Consider the following 21,875-nt stretch of genomic DNA (forward strand, 5'->3'; position numbering starts at 1 on the left):
GTCCCCATCCCTGCCCCGTCTGTGCCCACACTTGTCCCCAGCTGTCCCCAGATCCCGGACAGTTGCACCAGATGATCTCGGAGGTGTTATAAATGACTGAGTCCCAAATAGGATTACAATCAGAGTTTACAATTTATTAAACGAATAGAGGCAAGCAAACAGCGCTGGGTGCGCCGGGAGTCTCTGCTCCACCGGGACGCACACCCGTTACGTAAGGCATCTACTTTTTTATACTCCTAGGCTAATACATATTTATTACTACTTCTAAAAGAGGCAAGGTTATTATAATTGGTTTCCCGAATCCGATGTCGCCTGCTTATCAGTCTCTGTTACTTTCTCAGGGGCCGCTCGAACAGGGAGACAGGGAGGCTCATATTTTCCTCCTTATCTAGTGGTCCAGGGAGACAGGGAGACAGGAAGGCTCTTATTCTTCCTCCTTATCTAGTGGTCTCTTGGCCGGCTATCAGAAGTTACTGCACATCCGTGCAAAGTCAGCAGTTTTTCTCCGAAGAAATCCCTTTGTTCTTTTCTCGCCTAAACCCAGGCCTCAATGTTAACCCTTCACACCCCTTAGTGGCACGAATTGCTGGACTATTCCTTACAATTCCTCCCTTTTTTTTTTTTTTTTTAATATCATCAATTCGTGTCTCTTCTTCAACCTTTGTTAGTAGCAGTTGGATTTCATCAGTCAGTTCTCGGGGTGTCCATTTCTTAAGCATCATTATCGACACATCACCTTTTCTCTCCCAAAGTCATCACAAATTGGGTGCTATTTATTATCCGCCGTATCAACAACGTAAAGCAAGGTATCATAAAAGGTATAAACAATAATGTCATTACACCACATAAAAATAAAAATAGCATCCTTTTAACCCATGGTTCACCAGGCAACCATGAAAAGAAATCCCAATCCATACCCTTCCAAGTTTGTACTGGGACGTGGGCTAGCTTTCTAATTTCCTTTGTTATCTGCTTGACCACTTTTCCATTATCATCAATCTGTAGACAACGATTAGAATCGTTCAGTTTTCCACATACTCCCCCTTCTTCTGCTAGTAAATAGTCTAAGACCATTCTATGTTGGAATATAGCATTTCTCATTTGAGTGGATTGGTCAGCCAAAAGATCCAAGGCTGTCGCTGTTTGATTTGTTACAACTTCGAGGATAGCTTGCAACCTAATTATTCGGTTCAAATTATAAATAGGTTCTCGGGCTCCTGATATCAACTCATTTGAGTTCCAGGTGGCTGGCCCATAATGCTGTATGATTCTTTCAGGAGGTCATTCATCCTTTCCCCATTTTTGGGCACTATCCCCGGATAAGGAAGTATCAATAGATCGTTTTACTCTGTTCAGGTCATCATATAATCTTATTCCTAAATGATTTCCTTGTGTTTGTGACAATAAAAAGAACAAGGGTCTTATGTACCCCCCATAGCATATTCCCGACCAGTTTCCAGGTAGCCTCTTGTAAGCATGTTTGCCACACACCCAATAATGTCCCTTTAGGGCCCACGTCCCGTTTGGAAAATGACCATCCCATCCATCTTTACCCTTTGGGGCGTGATAATACAGAGTGTCCTTGTTACCGAGTGGTCCTGTTACAATGTCTGCCCCGTTTGTACTCGTATATGCACGCTTCCAAGCTCCCACGTTGGGTTTCCACTTACAGTCACAATTCAGTTCTCTTTGGCGACCTGTCATATTATAAGCCTTTTTCGCCGTCCAATCTTGAGAGTGTGGGAAGCGCCTTCAATCATGGGGTTGGGCCCGCTTTCAGAGCTTGTGTTACCATTCAGCCCTTCAGGGTGATCCAGCTCCTGGAAAAACTAATCACAATTTTATTATGGGTTTAAAAGGTTCTCATGTTATTTTTCTCAGGACAAACTGATCTTGGTGTAGGAGAAGTCCGGTCGAGGCACTCTCACTCGGCGGTCAATACCCATAGGGGTTGCCTCCCTCGGTAGACCATACACGCCGCAGTGGAGGGTCCTACCCCGGTCTTGCCTTCTCCCTTTCCTCCCTTCAGCCTTGTCCTCTTTATCCAGTGCCCTTAATTCATGCAGAACCTCATTGCTGGGATATCAGTTCCTCTTTAGTCTCAGTTTCAGTTCCCCAGGAGTGGACTCAACCCTCCAGGCTTCGGTAGTTATTGGTCCTTTTATTCTGGATGCGTGGGTCCAACCCCTTCTTGCTGTTCTCACAGCTGTTTCAGTAGTAAGTAAAACAAGGTACAGTCCCTCCCATCGGGGGTTCAATGATTCTTCTCTCCAGGTTTTTATTAAGACCTTGTCTCCTGGTTGTATTTTATGAATAGCAAATCCTAAAGGTGGTGTCTGAGTCATCATCCCAATTTATCTTATCTCCTGTAATCTCCTTCCAATGGTAATTATGTATTTCTGGATACTATGATCCTCAACTACATTGTTCCCTAGGGGCATCCCTTGAGAATAAGGCATACCATATGACATTTCATATGATGATAATCCAGTCTCACTGTGTGGTTTAGTTCTTATGTTTAAAAGTGCCAATGGTAAGCATTTCGTCCAGGGCAGCTGTGTCTCGATCATTAACTTAGCCAATTGTTGTTTTATTGTTTGATTCATCCTTTCTACTTTCCCTGAGCTTTGTGGGTGCCACGGAGTGTGGTATTCCCACTGAATACCTTTCAAGGGGTACATCCTTCAAATCTTTGTGGCTGGCGTATGTTCGATTATTTCCACACAATTGTGTTCCAACGGTCCTTCTTCTGGAACGGTTCCTAGAAATACTGCTGGATATAACAGGTTAGTCGTTTTCAAGGTTATGTCATCTTGTTCAGTTAGGATTGCCTGATATTTCATCATCCGGCTGGGTGATAACCAGTGCCCCCCCCCTTTGTTCCAAAACGGTTGTTACCATATGTGGTCCAAAAACTTCAATACGTTTTCCCATTTGAAGGCAAATAATTTTCTACTATCTTTATCAAAAGGTATGCAAAAGAAGGCATCCTTTAAATCTATCACGGTAAACCATTTATATTTCTCTTTCACAGATGTTAACAATGTGTAAGGATTAGCTACTACCGGGTGAATATCCTTTGTTATTTCATTTACTGCTCTAAGATCTTGTACAGATCTATACTCGCCATTCGGCTTCTTTACTGGAAAAATTGGAGTATTGTATTCCGATTTACATTCTTCCAGAATCTGATATTTGAGAAATTTGTCAATAATTTTCACTATTCCCGTGCCTAGCTTCTATCTTAAGTGGATATTGTTTGATTCAAACAGGTTTGGCTCCTTCCTTTAATTCCACCTTTACCAGTTGTGCCAGTTTCGACTTCCCTGGTACATCTGTTTCCCGTACTGTTGCTATAACTGCATTTTCTACTTCTCTTGGAATATTAACAAAGGGTTTATCTTTGATCATTAGGATTTGGCCTACTTTGGACTCAGGTACCTTCATTATTAATTCTCCATCCTCAAAGGTTATTGTTGCATCTAATTTGGCTAATAGATCCCGTCCCAAGAGTGGCATCGGGCATTCTGGTACATACTAAAATTTATGGGTTAGTTCCTCACCCCCAAAACGCAAATCAAGGGGTCGTAAGAATGACCGTTCTTCCTCTTTCCCTGTGGCTCCAATTATTGTAGTTGTCTTAGTTCCTAATCGTCCTTTTAAACTATTTAACACTGAATATGTTGCTCCTATTACATTTACAGCCTAATTAACACAGAGAAAGAAGCTCCCATAACCAACAAAAAATTCAAGCCTGTCTTCGTTTCCTAGCTTTATTTCAACTAGTGGACCTGCTAGGGTAGATGCCCCAGGTCCCCATCATTCCTGACTGTTGTAAGTTTGTCCTGCAGCCTAAGACAATTTCTTTCTGATATCAGGGGCTGATTGCCCTGGAAAGAGGTTAGCCAGTTGCCTCTCTCTCTTTTTTTTTTTTTTTTTTTTTTTTTTTTTTAAGCCAGGTCCATTTTTTTTTTTTTTTTCATTGCATTTCAAAGTTGGTTCAGAAATTCAAAAATTCCATAAATTCCATAGGGGTTTCTTTTGGACCTTGTTGGAACAGATTCTCAATTCCCAATAGCCAATTTAACCAGATTTTAGTATTTACATAATTTCCGGGGTGATTAGGGTCTCAGTGAGGGGGTCGGTCAGGGGAATGCAATCGTTGAAAGTTCCCTGAGCGGTCCCATTGGCAATCTGAGCTCACACAGGAACTCAGGTTGTTTCAAAAGTTAGCTGCTTTTCTGTTTCCACGACAACTCTCTCGGACCCATCACGGTCCCCCTGCCCCAGAGGGCTCACACCCGCGATTTAGAGATCTCAGCCTCGGGTTGAGACGGAACTATTAACATTCCTACATCCTCTTCCCCTGCTCATTCAACTTCAAACAGCTCTGTTAAATACTACATGCCACACAACCTTTAACACCTTCAACAACCCTTTTAACACTTCCTTTATCTTTCTCCAGCCCGTACTTTTCTAATGCCAACACCAAATGCTCAGTCAGGGGCCAACTTAATTCCAAACCTTTTCCCTGCAACATGCTGAAACAACATATCACTATACAACATTTCATCCTATTTTCCTTCTCTCCTCAAAAACATTAATTGCAAGACACTGTTATAGTCGATTGATCCATAAAGTGGCCATTTAGTTTATATAGTGGCCACCATTGATTGCAATACTTAGTGAAAGTCCTCTTGCTTTCTGTGCCCCCATTTCTAACAATATCCTTCCAATGTGCCAATATGCACCCAAGGAGGCTTTTTTTTTTTTTTTTTTTTTTTTTTTTTTTTTTTTTAGGACGTCTTTGTTTTGGATTTTCCCCTTTTCCTTGATTTCCCATTCCCTTTTATTTATTTATATTACTTACTGTCCCTTGTTTCAATTTCCACGCAAACCTTTTTATTGCAGGTTTTTACTATCTTTTCCTAATCTTCTTCCCAAATGTCCCAATTCTCTGGGATTAAACTCTTCTTTCCACATACAAACTTCACTATTTCAGATTATTAATGAGCCCCATTCCAATCATAAATCCGCAGGACTTCGGAAAAACACCTGAAGCACTCAGCCTTCTGTCTTCTAGACAAACAATAACACCTTTTTCACAAAATTTACATTTCAATAAGACCGAATTTCAAGCCAAATGGTAATTTTTCTCATGCACTTTGTTAGTAAGCCTACACAAAACAAGGAATCACTCCTGTGTATCCGTCAAGATGGGGGTTTAAAAAGGTATTGAGGCCTAAATAAATTCGCTCTCCCCCTTTTTACCAAATTCCCAGGGCTCAGGCCCGAACCACCAAAGAAGTGACTCTCCGTTCTACCACTTTGATAATCAGTCAGCCCCCCTCCCCCGATACTTGGGAAACTGACCGAACACCACCGCGAATATACCCAAACTTCTAAACTGTTACTTAGATAATGCTCCCACCTTCCTCCTTGACACAGTCAAAACATTTAAGAACAAAACAGGATTACAAGATGCACCACCGGGGGTGGATTGTTAGGATATAGAGGTGGTAGGTTATCCAATGACTCCCATTCATCATCTTTTTCTTTTTCCTTTTTTTTTTATTTTTTATTTTTTTGTTCTCTTCTTCGTCAAACTTCTCGTCTGCTTTTAGTGTAAATATTGAGGCTGGAAAAGGACGTGAGATCCTGATCCATAATCCTGCATAATCACTTTCCTCCTGGCTAAAAGGTTCCTTTGAGTTAACATGTAGATTTAAAGCCTGGCAAACCCAGTCTTCAAAAGATCCGAAAATAGGCCAAAAGACATGTGGTCTTAAAGGCTCCTTTGGCCATTCTATCATACAATACTGAATCATTTTTACTTTGCTTTTTCCTTTTCTGGGGCCCCTATCGTTCCAATTTCTAATCATTATCCCTAATGGACTTTCTGGTGGTATGTCTGGTAATTTGCTCCCTTTTCTCTGGTCCCGGGTCTTCGATTTAATCTGACCCATCTAGGAATTTTACTGTGGCAATTCCTACAGCCCTTGGTTGCCTTAGTGAGAGTGTCTTGCAGGGGGTTTAGGACCTATCACCCACCCACGAATCCTATAGGAATCGCTTCGGTCCTTCACCGGCCAAGTCCCTCGCGGGAGATTGGAACCGCGGTTAGAAGACCTCCACAATCGCTTCGGAACTACGTTCCGTCTCAGTCACACTCTCACACACACAGGCAACCGAATCCCACCCAACCGAACGGTATACACATTAAATACTTACGACTCCGTCGTCTTCGTTCGGATCTTCGCGCGCAGAATTACGGGCAAAATATAGTGCTGCAGCCGGCAAAGGGAGCTCATAAAAAAATCTAAATCTTTGCTTGCCCTTATTCAGGTTCAGGATGGTGTTAGCCCCGACCTGACTCGAACAGGAGCCACCAAATGGTGGGGGCGCCCCTCCTAGATCAAGTCAGAATTCAGGAACCAAGACCATCCCGGACGAGCCCCCAATTGTTATAAATGACTGAGTCCCAAATAGGATTACAATCAGAGTTTACAATTTATTAAACGAATAGAGGCAAGCAAACAGCGCTGGGTGCGCCGGGAGTCTCTGCTCCACCGGGACGCACACCCGTTACGTAAGGCATCTACTTTTTTATACTCCTAGGCTAATACATATTTATTACTACTTCTAAAAGAGGCAAGGTTATTATAATTGGTTTCCCGAATCCGATGTCGCCTGCTTATCAGTCTCTGTTACTTTCTCAGGGGCCGCTCGAACAGGGAGACAGGGAGGCTCATATTTTCCTCCTTATCTAGTGGTCCAGGGAGACAGGGAGACAGGAAGGCTCTTATTCTTCCTCCTTATCTAGTGGTCTCTTGGCCGGCTATCAGAAGTTACTGCACATCCGTGCAAAGTCAGCAGTTTTTCTCCGAAGAAATCCCTTTGTTCTTTTCTCGCCTAAACCCAGGCCTCAATGTTAACCCTTCACACCCCTTAGTGGCACGAATTGCTGGACTATTCCTTACAGAGGTGTTTTCCAAATTTAATGATTCTGTGATCCTATGATCCTCTGCCCCAGATCTGACCCTATCCTCATCCCATCTCCATCTCCTTCGGTGTCCCATCCCTGCCCTATTTCAGTCTCCGTCCCTGCCCCAGCTCCATCCTATTCCTGTCCCCATCCCTGTCCCATCTGTGCCCATACTTGTCCCAGCTCCAGCCCTATTCTCATCCCATCCTCATCTCCCTCCACGTCCCATCCGTGTGCCTGTCCCCATCCCAGCCCTGCTTCCCCCGCTGTCCCATCCCCGCCCAGCCCTGTCCCTGTCCCTGACCCCGTCCCCAGTTTCGGTTTCCCCCTCCCCGTTTTTCCCCGCACCGGGGGCGGGGTCCCCCCGCAGTTTCGTTTCCAGCCGCGCCGCTGCCGCCGTCAGAGACGGAAACCGAAAGCGGAACGGAGCCGAGACCGAAACCGGCGGCGGCTGCGGTTAAGGCAGCGCGGGGCCGGGGGAGGGGGGCTCCGGCACCCCCGGTGCCACCCGCTCCGCCCGGGCCGCCCGGCCCCGGCGCCACCGGCCCCGCTCAGCGCCCCCCGGCCCCGCCGCCCCCCCGGGGGACGCTCAGCAGGGGGAGAACGGGGGGGGGGGGGGGGGGGGGGGGAGGGAATCAGAGCCACCTTAACCGGGGGCGGTGCCGCCGGGGGCGGGGGGGGACGACCCGGGGGAGGGGGGGGGCCGGGCGGGAGGGTTTAAAGCCGCGGCGAGCGGGCAGCGGCGCTGAGCTGCGGGAGCCGCGATGGAGCTGCGGGACGTGCCCGCCAAGCAGCTGGACGGCTGGGTGGCCAGCACCCTGCAGCCCAGCACGGCCTTCACGCTGGCGGTGAAGAATACGGTGCGGCAGATCTGCGACTTCCTCAAGGAGCAGTGCTTCGAGGATGGAAGCTTCGAGGACAAAATCCGCGTCTTCAAGACGGTCAAGGTGCGAGCTGCCCCCCCCCCGCCCCGGGACCCCATCCTGCCCGTGCCGGGGCTGGGGCCGGGGGCTGAGCGGCCGCTGTCCTCCCCTCCCGCAGGGCGGCTCGGCGGGCAAGGGCACGGCCCTGCGCAACAACTCGGACGCCGACGTGGTGCTCTTCCTCAGCTGCTTCTCCAGCTACCTGGACCAGCGGCAGGAGCACCCCAAGATCCGTCTCCTCATCGAGAAGCGGCTCCTTGAGTGCATGCAGAGCCTGTCGTTCTCTGTCAGCATCAGCCCGCCCCACTACAAGGGCCGCTCCCTCAGCCTCACGCTCTTCTCCAACACCGAGTCCATTGACGTCGACATCCTGCCCACCTACGATGCCCTGGGTAGGGACTGGGATGGGATGGGGCAGGCAGGGGGCATGGTGCGGGACAGGGGTCAAGGTCCCTTTCTCCCCACAGGGCAGGTGACAGAGGATGGCCCGCCGGACCCACAGGTCTATGTCGAACTGCTGAAGGCGCACAGCAGCCCCGGGGAATTCTCCACCTGCTTCACTGAGCTGCAGAAGAAGTTTGTGAAGCGCTGCCCCGCCAAGCTGAAGGACCTGCTGCGCCTGGTCAAGCACTGGTACAAGCAGGTGAGGGACTGCCCAGCCCCACCGTGCCCACACAGCCCCCACCCCCTGCCAGGGACCCCCCTACCTGCTGGCTCCCCACCTCTGTCTCCCCCCAGATGCTGAAGCCACAGTACCCCCGTGCAGACCTGCCCCCCAAATACGCCCTGGAGCTGCTGACCATCTATGCGTGGGAGCAGGGCACAGGCAGCAAGGAAGCCTTCAGCCTGGCAGAGGGCTTCTGCACAGTGCTGAAGCTGCTCTGCCGGTACCGGGACATCTGCGTCTACTGGGAGAAGTACTACTCGCTGCAGCATGAGCAGATTGGCACCCACCTGAAGCAGCTGCTGCGGAAGCCCCGGTAAGGACCCACACCCCTGGCCTGTCACGCTGCTCCCAGCCCCAGTTCTGTGCCGGGCTCCCCGCGCCAGCCTGACAGCGATGCCCCGTCTGCATTCACAGCCCCATCATCCTGGATCCCGCCGACCCCACCGGCATCCTGGGCCAGGACAGGAAGTGGGACCTGGTGGCCGAGGAAGCCGCCCGGTGTTGCGCTTCCCTGCCCTGCCTCACCGGCGTCAACCCCTGGAACGTGCAGGTAGGGCTGCCCACACCCACCGGCCCCGCGGCCCCCAGCCCTGCTGCTGCCGCTCACCCGCAGTCTCTCCTGCAGCCGGCCAAGCCCATGACGGTGGAGGTGAAGGGGCTGCAGGGCGCCAGGCTGCACACCACCGTCAGCCCCAGCACCACCATCTGGCAGATGAAGGAAATGATCGAGCGGGAATGGAGAATCTCCCGCTACCAGCAGCGCCTGTCCCAGCAGCCGGCCGGGACCCCCCTGATCCTGCAGGACAACAACAGCCTGGCCTCCTACGGCATCTACTATGACACCACGCTGGTGCTGCTGCAAACCCAGCCCCGGCAGATGGACATCTTTGTGAAGGACATCAAGAACCAGACGATGACGTACACTGTGCAGCCCACAGACACCGTCTTGCAACTGAAGACAAAGATCAACACCCGCCAGGGTATCCCCGTGCAGCAGCAGCGCCTGACCTACGACTCCAAGAACCTGGAGAACCACCATACGCTGGAGCACTATAACGTCCAGCCCAAGAGCACTATCTTCCTGCTTCTGCAGCTACGGGGGGGAGTAGGGCCCCAACACCCTTGCTGCCAGCCCTCCTAAGCACCCCCAGGCACCAGCCCACTTTGCTGGACCCCCCCTATCCCATCCCATCCCCTTTTATTTCTCCCTGGAAATAAAACCTTTGAAAGACCCTTGTGCTGCCGGTGCTTTGGAAAGGGGGGACGGGACAAGGAGCGGGGGGGTGACAGTGGTGCCCAGAGTCAGGGCTGGTGTCAGTGTCACTGCAAGGGAGGGGACAGGTGTTGGGCACGAGTTCATCTCCCTGGGGCGGGGGCGGGGGGGGGGGGTGGAAACTGCCGCACTTTGGTTTTAATTCTGTGGAAGTGAAAATAGGGTGGGGGGAAGAGCCCTGGTGCCATAGGTGCCTGGGGCTGCTAGATCCCAGGAGCGCCTGGGGGGATGAGGACACGACACACACACAGGGGGCACGCTCACGGGGCCCCTGTGCTGACTCCTCTGCTTTATTGAGCTCAATTAGTACAAGAGGGGGGGGACTCCCACCTGCCCCCTGCCTGCATCGCCCGGGCCCCCCCCTCCGACCCTGCAGTGCGGCTGCCCCCACGGCCCCCTTCCCATACTGGGGCCGCCTCGGCCAGGTGCGCGTCCGCTGCTACCAGCTGTTAATAAATAGAGCGGGGCCCGCGCCCGGCTGGGAGCCCCCCCACGGCCACTGCGGGCCCCTCTCACCACGCGGCAGCGGCAGAGCCAGGCCCGGTCCCCGCTCCTAGGCAGCGCCCGGTGCCCGGGCCCGGTGTCACCAGGGGGAAGCGCTGCGGGGGCCCCGTGGCCCTCCCCAGGTGCGGCGGCGGCGGGCGGCCCGCGGCTCCTCTCCGGGCCGCGCGGGGGGCCCGGCCTGGGTGCGGGGGGACCGCGAGCCGCCCCTCGGCCCCTCGCAGGCCGCCTCCGGCCGCTCCAGCAGCTGGAGGAAGTCCCGGTACCAGAGCGTGCGGGAGGGCGCGGGGGCGCCCGGGGACAGCGGCCCTGCCGCCCGGCTGGCGGCGATCACCTCCAGCGCTAGGCGCAGCAGGGGCTGGGTAAAGCCGTGCTCGGTGGCGCGGCACAGGTAGAGGCCAGCGTCGGAGCGCTGGACGCTGCGCAGGAGCAGCCCCCGCTCCGTCCAAACCACCCGCTCGTCCGGCTGCACCTGCGGCACCAGCAGGAGGTCAAGGCATGGGGGGGGGGGGGACGTAGGGAGACCCCCCAAACCCCAGCACCTACCTCTCGCTGGGGAGCATCGGGGCTGTGCTGGTAGGTCCAGAGCACGCGGGCTTGCAGGGACCTGGGCACGCACTCCAGGAAGGTGCTGCTACCCTCCACTGCGTAGAGCTGCCTCTGGGGCACGCGGCCCCGCCGTGGCTCTGCGGGACGAGGCCTCATGTCAACCCCCAGCCCGGCAGGGCCGCCGTGCCCCACCGGTCCCCCCCTCACCTTCAGAGCAGAGCAGGTTGGGGTCCCCATTGCGGACGTCCTGCCGGCGGGAACGCCTGCGGGAACAGAGGGAAATGGGGACCTGCGGCGGCAGGGCCTGTGCCTTGCCCTGGTTTTGGGCAGGTGCCCCTGGCGGTGCCTACCTTTTGGTGCTGGGCACGTAGCGGGTGCAGGCGGTGCCGTCCCAGGCACAGTACGGGTCCCTGGCCAGGCAGCACTCGGCGCAGGCTTTGCCGTAGGCACCGCAGCGGTGCAGAGGCAGCTGGGCCACTGCCGTGGTCGAGCCGGCATAGAGCTGTTGCTGCAGGGAGAGGGGGGCTCAGCACCCCCACTGGGGGACACAGGGACCCTCCCCACGGGGCTGGCAGCGTCTCAGCCCCCTTGCCTGCTCCCCTTACCCGCTTGGAGGAGAGTTGCAGGCTGATGATGGGGGACGCATCCTGCCAGGAGAGCAAGGGTGGGTGTTGTGGAGAGCTGGGGGCTCACTGGGGGTGGGGAGCCCCGAGCAGGCACCCCCAGCGATGGGGGAGGGCAGGCGGCTGCCCCTCACCTGGAAGACCTGCAGCTCCTCCAGCAGCAGCTCCTCCATGCCGTGCCACCTCTCCTGGGGCACTGAGACCACCTTCAGCACGGTGCCGACATCTGTGGGGAGGGTGGTGAGGCGGAGGTCCCAGGCATGGCCCCGCAGCCGCAGCTCTCACCCCTTGGCCCAGGGCAGCACGTGCCTGTGCCAATGAAGAGGACGTCGTAGTGGCCATCGGCGGCAGAGACGCGGTCAACGGCAATGCGGGTGAAGGTGTAGGGCACGCCGGCTTGCAGGAAGAGGGGCCGCTGGCCGTGGGGCAGCACCGGGTTGTACATGAGCGGGTGGTGCCGGGCAAACTGGATCACCTCATCTGGGAAGTCCTTGGTGGAGCTGAAGGTGCCGAAGGTTTTGCTGGGGCACTGCAGGAGGCAGCGCTGGGTGAGCGGGGTCCCACTCCCCACATCCAGCGCCCCCCCCCCCCGGGGCAGACTGGGTGCCACCCGCCCTGCCACGTACCATGCCTGGGCGGGGGTACGGCACACGAGCCTGGTACGGCACCCACTGGTAGTTGGGGCCCTCCTTGTGCGCAAAGGGCCCCAGGAAAGCCCGGCGGATGTCAGCCATGGTGTAGACACAGACAGCCGAGCCCTGGAAGACGGAGCTGGCGAGAGAGACAGGGCGATGTGAGGGGTGAGCACGCCTGGGACACATGGGGGGGGGAGATCAGCTTTACCTGGAGGTGGAGAAGACCGCATAGACCAAAGGGTTGCGCTTGTCCCTTGTCTGCAGCAGGAAGACGTCACCTGTGGGCAGGCAGGAGGAAGGGACAGCGTCAGCGTGGCCACCCTGGCCCTGCAGGGCGCAACGGGGCCTACCTGCTGGCCACCCTGGCGAGTACTCACGGAGCTCGTCGAAGTATGTGTCAGCACCGTCGGCGCCCGGCACGGCACAGACCAGCCGGGCCTTCAGGAACGTCGTCCACTTGTTCACCAGGCTCCTCTGCCCGCCCACGTCGTTCTGCCGGGCGAGGGGCAGCCGGTGGGTGAGCGGCGGCGCCCGCACCCCGGGCACCACTGCCCCGCCGCGGCTGCCTGCACCCACCCTGCAGATCTGGCCGATGCGGGTGAAGCTGGTCTTGCCCAGCCCCTGCTGCCGCTCCACCGCCGTCTCGCGGAAGAAGAAGTAGATTTTGTCGTCGTCAGGGTTCTCGCTCTCAGGCACCCAAAAAACGTCCACGAACTTGGGCTCTGGGGGCAGAGAGGTGCCACATCCAGAGCCTGCAGGCACCTGGTAGGCACAGGGACCCCCGGAGCGCTGTGGGCAGCGCTCCCACCCCGTCAGGCCCCACAGTAGGAAAGGACGGGTGCAGCGGAGCCCGGTGAGCTTGTCGCCCGGACGGCTGCATCCCGCAGCAATGCTGCAGCGGGGTGCCCAAGCCCTCCCGCCCCCTGTGCCCTGTACTGACCGTTGAGCCAGCGGGAGTCGTGCTGCTCAGTACGGACGGACGGGCGCGGACCCAGGCTGCGGAAGATGGTAAAGTCGCGCCCCATCAAATCGGTGGCCACCCCGGAGTAGAGCTCCTCACCTGGCAGGCACCAAGGGCAGTGTCACTGGGAGCCCGCTCCCGCCGACCGCTGCAACAGCCCCAGCTCCTCCCTCGCTCCCCTCCTACCCACGAGAACAGAGGCGGCCGTGTGCCGGGGGTCATAGGGGCTCTTTCCCTTGCCGTCCTCAGCGTGCCGTGGGTCCAGCTTGAAGACATGGTCCTGGGGGAATGGGGTCAGCGCCGGCAGCCGGGGCCATGCCGTGCCATGCCATGCCGTGCCGCACTGCAGCTCACCTCCGTGTGCTGGCCGACCTCCACGAAGGCACAGGTGGGGTGGAAGGCGCCGGTGCCACAGGCATACAGGTGGGTCCGGTTGTAGGCGTGCAGGATCTTCACGAAGTTCATGCACTCAGCCTGGGGGGACAGGGGCGGCTCTGAGGCCCCCGCTTCACCGGCACCTCAACCAGCACCCTGCCCGCCCCATCCTGCACTCACGGTGATGTCCTTGCCAGCCCAGTTGCACTCTTCCCTCCACTCCACCGGTGCAGGCCAGTAGATCTGCAGGTGGGAGGGGAATGGTAGCAGCTCCCAGGACCCAGACGAGGGCCACCAAACCCGTGGCACATCACAGGAGGCCGCCTCCACCCTGCTCCACCCTCCCGGCCCCGTTACCTTCCTGTCCCGCTGGCTGATGTTGTCCAGGCTCAGCGACACCAGGTGGTTCTTGGCGCCCACGAAGAGGCGGCCGCGCTCCTCGTCCAGCAGCAGGGCCTCGTAGCAGCACGAGCGCTCCAGCTGGAAGAGGCGCAGCCCGTGGCGGGCCCGCAGCTCTGCGGAGCCAGGCCACCCTGCTCAGCCCTGCCCGCTGCAGCCCCTGCGCTGGAGGGCACCCAGGGGCCCCCCAGGCGTGCTCCCATCCCGTCCCACAGAGGACGTGGGGGTCCTGGGGGACCCGCAGCTGCCCCCACATCAGCCCCTCTGCCAGAGCACGGGGGCTGCGGCGGAGCTCAGTGCTGGGTCCCGTGAGCTGCCGCAGCCAACGCGCCTGGAGGCAGTGGGGTGCCCCAACCCCCCGGGCGCCCCAACACCCAACCCAGGTGCAGGCAAGCCCAGGGCAGGGCCGAGAGCCCAGCCCCAGCCCCACGGTGCGGCCGCGTCTCCGAGGTGCCTGGGCAGGGGCTGCGGCCCCCCGCCGCCCGGTCCCATCCCCCAGACCCGTCCCACCGGCTTTCCCAGCTCCGCCGCCCCCGCAGCGGCCCACCATCCATCTCGGCACAGCGGGCGGCGGGGAGAAAGGGCCTTTTCTCTGCCCCGCGGAGCTAATCCCTCGCGGCAGGAACAAACGGCTCTTTGTGATGGCCGCTCACTGGGACCCCGTACCCACGGCTGGGGGCACCGGGGTGACGCCCCGACCCGGCACCCCGGTGCCGGGAGCCAGGGGGCCGCGACACAGGGTCCCCCGGTGGGCCCAGCGTCCCCACGCTCCCCCGTTGCACCTGCACCGTCCCTGCTCGGTGGCTGCGGTGCGTCCCGTCGCCCGGCCCACCCCGCCGGTTGCCCGCACTCACCCGGGAAGGCCAGCCTGAGGCGGGGGGTAGCGGTGGCGGGCGGGGGGCGCCCGGCGGCCGGGCCGCGCAGCAGGAGCAGCAGCAGGAGCAGCAGCAGGAGCAGCGGGCTGCTCATGGCTGGTGCCTGGCTCGCAGCCCCTCGGCTGGAGGCAGAGGAGGGGACGTCAGCTCGGGTTACAGCCCCCTCCCCGTTGGCCCCCGGGGGGCTCCCCCCCGCCCCATGCATGGCTGGCAGCGGTGCCCCCGGCCGGACCCCTCTGGTTTGGCCAGCGCGGGGACACGGCGAGGGCGAGGGTGCCCTGGGCATCGCCATACGGCGAGCCCTGCACAGCGCGGGGGGCTGGCTGAGGGGACCCCCTTGCCGGGTGCCGGTTGGGGTGCGCAGGTGGGGGGGGTGCTGGCCGGCTGCCCGTCGCTCCCCGCATTTGGAAGCCCCGCCGAGTCCGACCCCAAACGTAACGGGCTCCGCGAGCCCTCGCCCTGCCCTGACCCTGGGGAAACTGAGGCAGCCGCCCCGGCAGCACAGAGCCGCCCCGGGAGGGCTCCGCGCTGCCCCGCGGGGACGGGGCGAGCACCAAGGCGGCGACAACCGCGTCCCCCTCCCGTACCTCAGTTTCCCCACCGCTGCGGCCGCCTCTGCCCTTCCCGGGGGGGGGCTCCGCCTGGCTGCGGGGCCGAGCAGGTGGCACGGCCCGGCACCGGCACCGGCCCGCGGGGCCCCACCGGGGCTGCTCCCTCCGGGCCCGGCCCGGCCCGGCTCGGCCCCGCTGCCGCCGTCCCGGCGGAGGCTGCGCGAGTCGGCGGCGCGGCCCTTGACCCCCCGCCCCCCCCCCCACTCCCGGTCCGGTCCCGTCCCGCCCGGGCGGCGGCACCCACCTGGGGCTCGGCGCGGCTCGGCCCGGTCCCGCACGGCCCCGCCCCGACCCGGAGGGCGGCGGGGCGGCCCCGGCGGGGCGGGGCGGGGCGGGGGGCGGCCCGGAACGGCCCGGCCCGGCCCGGAGGGCGGAAGGGGGGCGGGGGTGGGGGGGGGCACGCACGTGCTAACACGTGCAGACACGCGCAAACACGCGGGCACCTGCAAGCACCTGCACACGCACCTGCGCGTGCACGCTCGCAGAGGCGCACGCCGTGCACCCCCCCCCGGGCACCCCCCGGCACACGCCTCTGCCCGCAGCAGCAGGGCCCCGGTGCTCCCCGGCACGCCCGTCGCACACGCACACGCACACGCCACGCCAGCGCCGCTGGCACGCACGTAGCCACACGCCGCGCCGTGGCCGGTGGCACCCGCCCGTGTGGCCCGCGGTGTCACCTGCGGTGCCCCCACCCCGCGGCGCCCCCGCCCCCAGGTGAGAGCTGAGCACCGCCACGCTCAGCGCACCCACGGGGGCAGCTGCGGGCGTGAGGGCTTGGGGGGGGGCCGGGACCCGGGGGGGGGCCCCGCTCAGCTGCAGCCCAGATGTCTGGCCCGGGCCCAGGCTGCAGCAAACAAAATTCCTCCGCTGCCTCCCATTTTCCAGCCAGCGCTGCCAAGAATAGCAAGTGCTGAGAGGTGCCGGCAGCGGGTCCACGCGCGCCTCGGCCGGCAAGGGGGGCCGGGGAGGGACATGGGGACTGGGCTGCCCTTGGGGGCCACCCCCTGCCTCGTCCCCCCGGCCTGGACGGGTGCAGAGGGCTTTGCTTGTCCGCAAGACTTTGCCCGGGCCGTGAGGCGCCGCGGGACTTCGGGCTGGGCAGAGGGTGGCTCCAGCCAAGGGAAAGCGCCGTGGGGGGGCCTGTGCCTGCTGGCCCTGCCATCACCTCCTGCCTGCCGCACGGTGTCCTAGGGCTGGCCATGGCAGCGGGGACGCGGGGCCCAGTGCCCCCCACCGTCCCTGCTCCCAGCCGGGAGTGGGACGGGACACAGGGAGCAATGGCGGGGGGGATGTCACCCCTCCCCGGGGGCCGGGATGGCTCCCAGCACCATGAGGCCCGGCGGGGACGTGGCGAGGTGGCCCGAGGGCGGCCAGTGCCAGCACGGCCTGAGCCCCGGAGCGCTGCAGGGCCCTGCCAGCAGCGGCTCCGCCTGCAGAAGCCATCAGGCGTCACAAGGGCCGTGGCTCCATCCCGGAAAAACAGCGCCGGAGCTGCCAGGGCCGGGCAGTTGCGGGGGGGGGGGGGGGTGCGCCACGTTGCCACCAGCCCCCCCTGCTCCACAGCAGCTCCCTGTGGCGGGGTGACAAGGAGCGGGACTCCCAGACAGCCCAGGAGGACACGGGACAGGCCTCCTCCAGTTCCAGGATGAGCACGGTCCCGTGTCCCAAGTGACCCTGGAAGGGCGCCTGGTGATGCTGTGAGGACCCCTGGGGACAGGGTGCTGGCTCTGCCAGGGGGCAAAGCTGGGAGCCAGCCCCATGCGTGCCCTGAGAGACGGCCAGGATCGCACAGATTTTGTCTGTGGGGCTGTGCCAGAGCTGAGGCTTCCCCAGGGCCGGTGCTGTGGGCCAGGGAGACCGTCCCCACGGCCTGGCGTGTCCCAGGGAGCCGTGCGGCCTCACCCCCCCGCTCCTCCCCATCCCTAGCAAAGCAGGGAACTCATCAATTTTCCACCACGCTGCTTTTCAGCCCGCGTTTTGTCTCCTGTTCCCAGCCAGACCCCAGCAATGGGCTTTGTCTGTGCAGCGCAGGGGGGCCTCCCCGGACGGCCACCGTCGGCCTTGCCGTCAGCGTGGGGACATGCCAGCCCCAGCTGTAGTCCCCCCCTGCCCGTGGGGACACCCATCCAGAGCCCCCCGCCCCAGGTCCTCAGCCATGGCATGGGGAGGCCATGGTGGGGACAGGAGCAAAAGATGGGCTTTGTGCAGTGGGGCAGCCAGGTGGCCGTGCTGCTGTCCCTGTGGCACCGCTTCTTGGCCAGGGGGAGCACACGGAGGCAGGAGAGGCCTCCTGTCACCCACCTGCACCCCAGCGCTGGGCACCCCAAACCCCCTAATGCCTTGTGATGGCACAACAGCGGTGGGTTTGGAGCTCATCTGGCACACAGCAAGGGCAGGTGGCACCCCCAGCTGCCATCTCTCCACCCCCTTCCCCCACCATCCCAAAGCCGGCTCCCATGCCCTGGCTGGCACCGGGCACCTTGGTGTGAGCTTTACCTGGCACCGGGATGCAGACGTGGCCATCTGCCCCCGCAGCGCGTGGGGGGCTGTGCCAGGGTTGGGATGGAGCCCCCGGCGCTGTCCCTCACCCCAGAGCCAATGGAACAAGCAAGGCCCCCGCGCATTCCTGCCGGGATTAGGTGGCAGCCCCGGCCGCGCCAGCTAATCCCCCCATAACAGCCCCCTCTGTGCTGGGCCGAGCAGGGCCCACGGGGCTTTGGGGCATCACCACCGAGCTGTCCCTCTGTGGGGGCTACGGTGAGCCCTGGGGCGGGTGGTGCCAGTGTCCCCTCCCCCCTCAAGGCACAGAGGAAAGAAGTTTGGGTCCCGACCCACCGAGCCCCCACACAGCCGGGGAAACGCACAGGCCCTTTGCCCACTCCCGCAGCCCCACGCTAATGTCAGCCCCTCACTACCTGCTCGCTCGTCCCCCACCCCAAGCCCAGCCGCGGCCACCCTGTCCCTGCGGGACCTGGTGGCTCCCCGTGGCCTCGCACAGCGCCACTGCGGCGGGGACGGCTGGGCCGGGCGGCCACCGCGCATAAAGCAGCCATTGATGGGCACTGTGGTGGCCGCAGCGGCACAACGGGGCCTTGTCCCGGCCCGGTGCCCCACTGCTGCTTGGGCTTGCCCCGGTGTGGGGCTGAGCCTCTGTCCCCAAGCCAGCACCCAGGGGTGCTCTGAAGCCCCCCGAAACTGCAGTGCTTGCAGAGCCTGCCCCCCAGCCTCCCTGGCCCCCGGCGCAGCCCCACAGCCGTTGTCTCACCTCCGCCTCCTCGCCCGGGATGCTTTGGGCTGGGGCAGTGGCTGCCGCCCGCTCTTTAAACCCCAAATCGCTGACGGGTGCCAGTCCCGAGGGCGGGGGTGGAGGGAGGGACGCGGAGCCTGGTCCCTGCCGTCGGGACCGGCAGCAACAAAGGGCGCTGTGTCCTCCCCACCCGGAGACGTCCATCGGGACCCCGGGGGGCACGGGAGCACCCGGTCCTGGCGGCCAGGCTGGCCCCGGTCCCTTGACCGCAGCGGCCGGGAAATGTCACGGCCTGTGTCCCGGCAGCCCCCGAGCATCTCGGTGACCCCAGGCCCCTGGCACCCCCGGCTGAGGGCGCGGGACCGCTTGGGTGGCCACGGAGCATCTGTAGGGCGAAGGCCGTGGGCCACCCCACGGGTGGACACGAGAGCCATCCCAGGCACCCACGGGGGAGGGAGACGGGCAGCGGCGGCGGCAGTGCCGCGTCCAGCGCCGCCTCGCCCCGTCACTGCCACGCAGGCCGCGGAGCAGAGCGCTGCTCGCAGCGGGGCCGCGGAGGGCGGCGGGGCTGGGAGGAGCGGCGGAGGCCCCGGAGGCTGCTGCTGCGGTCCGGGGGGACCCGGGCAGGCCGGAGGCGCGGGCCGGGAGAGGCTTCGCCGGGACGAACGGCGCCGGGCCCCGCAGCCCTGCTGGCCCCCGGCCAGCCCCGTGCCCCGCTGCCACGCGGGGCCCCCTCCGGCACACGGGGGCGACCCTTCCCCGCTGCGCAGCGCCGGGGCGGGGCCGGGGCGAGAGAGCCACGGGCGGGCCCGGGGGGAGCCCCCGGCTGCGGGGAGCCCGGCCCCGGCCCCGGCCCCGCGGCGGCCACCAGGGGGCACCCGGGCCCCACCGGGAGGCGGCGGGGGCGGGGGGCGGGGGGCGCGGCCCCTGCCCGGGGCCCCGGCACGGCTGCGAGCCGCGCTGCCCCCGGCGCGTCCCCGGAGCGTCCCCGCTTCCCGCGGTCCCCTTACCCCCTGCCCACCGCCCCCGGCCCCGCGGGCACTGCCGGCCGCCGTCCCCCTCTTTGCTCGGCCGCGGGGGGGGCCGCGGGGCCGGCCGGAGGCGCGGGTCAAGGCCGGTGCCCGCGGCCAACGGCAGGCAGGGGGGGAGCGGGCGGCCCCCCCCCCCCGGCAGCCCACGGGAGGGAGGGGGCGATGCGCACCCCACGGCTGCCCCACGCATCCCCCCCTGCCCCGCACATCCCCACCCCCCCCCCCCCCCGCCCCACTAAACATTAACCTGGCGTCCCCAGGGCCTCGTGTCCCGTGCCCGACCCAGCTGCGCTTGGGGACACCTGCGGGCACGGGTGTCCCGCGGGGGCGGGCAGGGACCCCCCCGGCCGGGCGGAGCGGGGCTGGGCACAGAACCGGGGCAGCTTCACCAGGAATTCCCCGAGCGTCCTCGGGGCACCAGGAGCAGTGGCAGGGCTGCCTGGGGCAGGGTGGCAGACCTCCCGCGGGACAGGGGTGCGGGAGGGGTGCTGCCCAAGCCCAGGCACGCTGCTCGTCCCCCCCCCTCCTGGGACTCGGGCGTCCCCCGAGCGGTGCATCCCAGCGGAGCTGGCACGCGGCGGCCTGGACCGGGTGGCCACTGCCCCGTCCCCTTGTCCCGGTGTCCCTCGTTGCAGCGCCGCAGGACGCACTGAGGGGGCAGGTGATTGAGCAGCGATAAACCCACCCTGCCAGGTCCGGGGAGCCGCGTTCTGCTCCTGGCTTCTGTAAAGTTAATTGGTTTAGAGTTTCCAGGAACAAACGAAGGAGAAAAACACTCTCCCGGTGTGTGGGGCCATTGAATGCTCTCTGGCGAGTTATAATTGCAAATCATGTTTTGAAATCACATTAACCAATTATTCCTTGTTGTTGTTGTGCCCAGCCGCAGGACAGCGTGTGCATGGTGGTGGCGGCCACCGAGGCGAGGGGGAGGCCGGGGAGCCGTGCCTGTCCTACCAGTGGGGCGGCCGGTGATGCCTGGCACCAGGGACCAGAGGCACCCACTGGCTTTGTCCCCAGCAAGGACGAGTGCCTGGAGGCTTCTTGCTCGAGAGGCCGTGTGGCAGCGCTTGGGAGAGCTGCTAGGGCCACGGCTAAAGCCGTCACCTCAGCCATGTGCTCCTGGGATCACCGATCTTGGCCCCAGGAAGGTTGTTCGGCAAGGAAGCCGAGCGTGACCCTCAGCGTGCACCCGGCCAGCCCCCGGCGCCCTGCGCCCGTCCTTCATGGCTGAGGATGCTCAGATCCACCCAGGTCCCCGTTCCGGCCGCCTTCATCCAGCGCCAGGCAGGGCTGGCTCCCAGGGCCGTGGCTTTCGTGGGCTGGCTGAGCCAGGGGACGCGCATGGCTGTAGCTGCACGAGGCAGTGGCTGCGGGTGGCACAGGGCAGACAGAGGGGAGCTGGGCGCGGGGAGCCTTGGGGAGTGCTCCAGTCCTGGGGCTTGGTGGCTTTTCTCCCTCTTCTTCCTACTGCCTGCTCCGATTTTCCACAAAGCTCCGTCTGGGTTTGTGTGCACGGTTTGTGTTCATCTGCCCAGCCGAAAAGGAGGGGAGGGGGAGAAGCATGCTGTGTGTCAGGAGACAAGGGAGGGGATGGCACAGTAGGGCACTCCTTCATTTTGTAACAAAAGGAGAAGGAGGATTTGGGGACCAAGAATCACCGGCGGTGTTTCTAAGTCACTGGGTTGCAGAGGAGCAAGACCTCTCCCCATCCCCGTCCCTCTCCCCATCCCCATCCCTGTCCTCGTCCCCGTCCCTGTCCTGCCACTGAGCGCAGCCCGCGGGTGCTGGCTGCTGGGGCTGTGTTTGCGCTCTGGGCGGCTGCTCGCGGCTGCCGTTTACAAGCCCCGGACAAGGCTGTGCGCTGCCGCCCATCCCCGGGGAGCGCGGTGCCACGTGGCCGGCGGGTGCCCGCCCTCGCCGGGGTGGGGAGGGTTAAGCGGATGGAGCACGGCTCTGGGTGCCCTGACCCCCCCGGCGCCGAACCTGGCCGCCTCGCCCCGGCACGCCGGCCAGCGCTGGTTCAGCACTTACGCATGATGCTGTTATTAGAAATTAGTTAATGGATGTCTCCAGCCGAACGAGAGCGGTGGTAACAGGCGCGGGAGCAGGGGGCAGAACCAGCCGTGGCTGTTGGTGCGGTATTTAGCAGCTGCCCCAGTGCGCCCAGGCAAGCCGGCGCTGCTGCCGCCCGCTGCGCTGGGGCCGGGCACGTTCTCCTCC

General features: G+C 61.8%; 2 protein-coding genes and 1 long non-coding RNA gene across 5 annotated transcripts; 1 reads left to right on the top strand and 2 right to left on the bottom strand.

Moving 5' to 3' along the window:
• Window positions 1-108: 108 nt before the first annotated feature.
• LOC310880252 lies at window positions 109-6,991 on the bottom strand. Its single transcript, XR_014571571.1, has 2 exons — window positions 6,232-6,991; window positions 109-2,773 (listed from the first exon to the last, which is right to left on the bottom strand). It is a non-coding gene; the product is annotated as an uncharacterized lncRNA (long non-coding RNA).
• Window positions 6,992-7,707: 716 nt separating this feature from the next.
• OASL (2'-5'-oligoadenylate synthetase like) lies at window positions 7,708-9,808 on the top strand. The gene is made up of 6 exons (XM_083795789.1): window positions 7,708-7,932; window positions 8,027-8,300; window positions 8,376-8,551; window positions 8,647-8,888; window positions 8,990-9,125; window positions 9,201-9,808. Exons 1-6 carry the CDS (start codon window positions 7,750-7,752, stop codon window positions 9,714-9,716), a joined length of 1,527 nt encoding a protein of 508 aa, XP_083651915.1. The 5' UTR covers window positions 7,708-7,749; the 3' UTR covers window positions 9,717-9,808.
• A 309-nt stretch (window positions 9,809-10,117) lies between these two features.
• Window positions 10,118-19,107, bottom strand: LOC310880256 (semaphorin-3B-like). 3 transcript variants are annotated; one of them, XM_083795786.1, is made up of 18 exons: window positions 18,643-19,107; window positions 14,746-14,888; window positions 13,850-14,007; window positions 13,673-13,735; window positions 13,472-13,591; window positions 13,304-13,397; window positions 13,097-13,216; window positions 12,733-12,878; window positions 12,534-12,648; window positions 12,365-12,434; window positions 12,148-12,292; window positions 11,831-12,050; window positions 11,656-11,747; window positions 11,504-11,545; window positions 11,249-11,406; window positions 11,106-11,161; window positions 10,896-11,035; window positions 10,118-10,821 (listed from the first exon to the last, which is right to left on the bottom strand). In XM_083795786.1, exons 1-18 carry the CDS (start codon window positions 19,056-19,058, stop codon window positions 10,432-10,434), a joined length of 2,688 nt encoding a protein of 895 aa, XP_083651912.1. In that variant the 5' UTR covers window positions 19,059-19,107; the 3' UTR covers window positions 10,118-10,431. The 3 variants fall into 3 exon arrangements, with proteins under 3 accessions (XP_083651912.1, XP_083651913.1, XP_083651914.1); XM_083795787.1 differs by lacking the exon at window positions 18,643-19,107 and adding an exon at window positions 15,622-15,763; XM_083795788.1 differs by lacking the exon at window positions 18,643-19,107 and adding an exon at window positions 15,354-15,454.
• Window positions 19,108-21,875: the final 2,768 nt, after the last annotated feature.

Source organism: Anser anser (genome assembly GCF_964211835.1).
Source record: "Anser anser genome assembly, chromosome: 12".
Taxonomy (NCBI): domain Eukaryota; kingdom Metazoa; phylum Chordata; class Aves; order Anseriformes; family Anatidae; genus Anser; species Anser anser.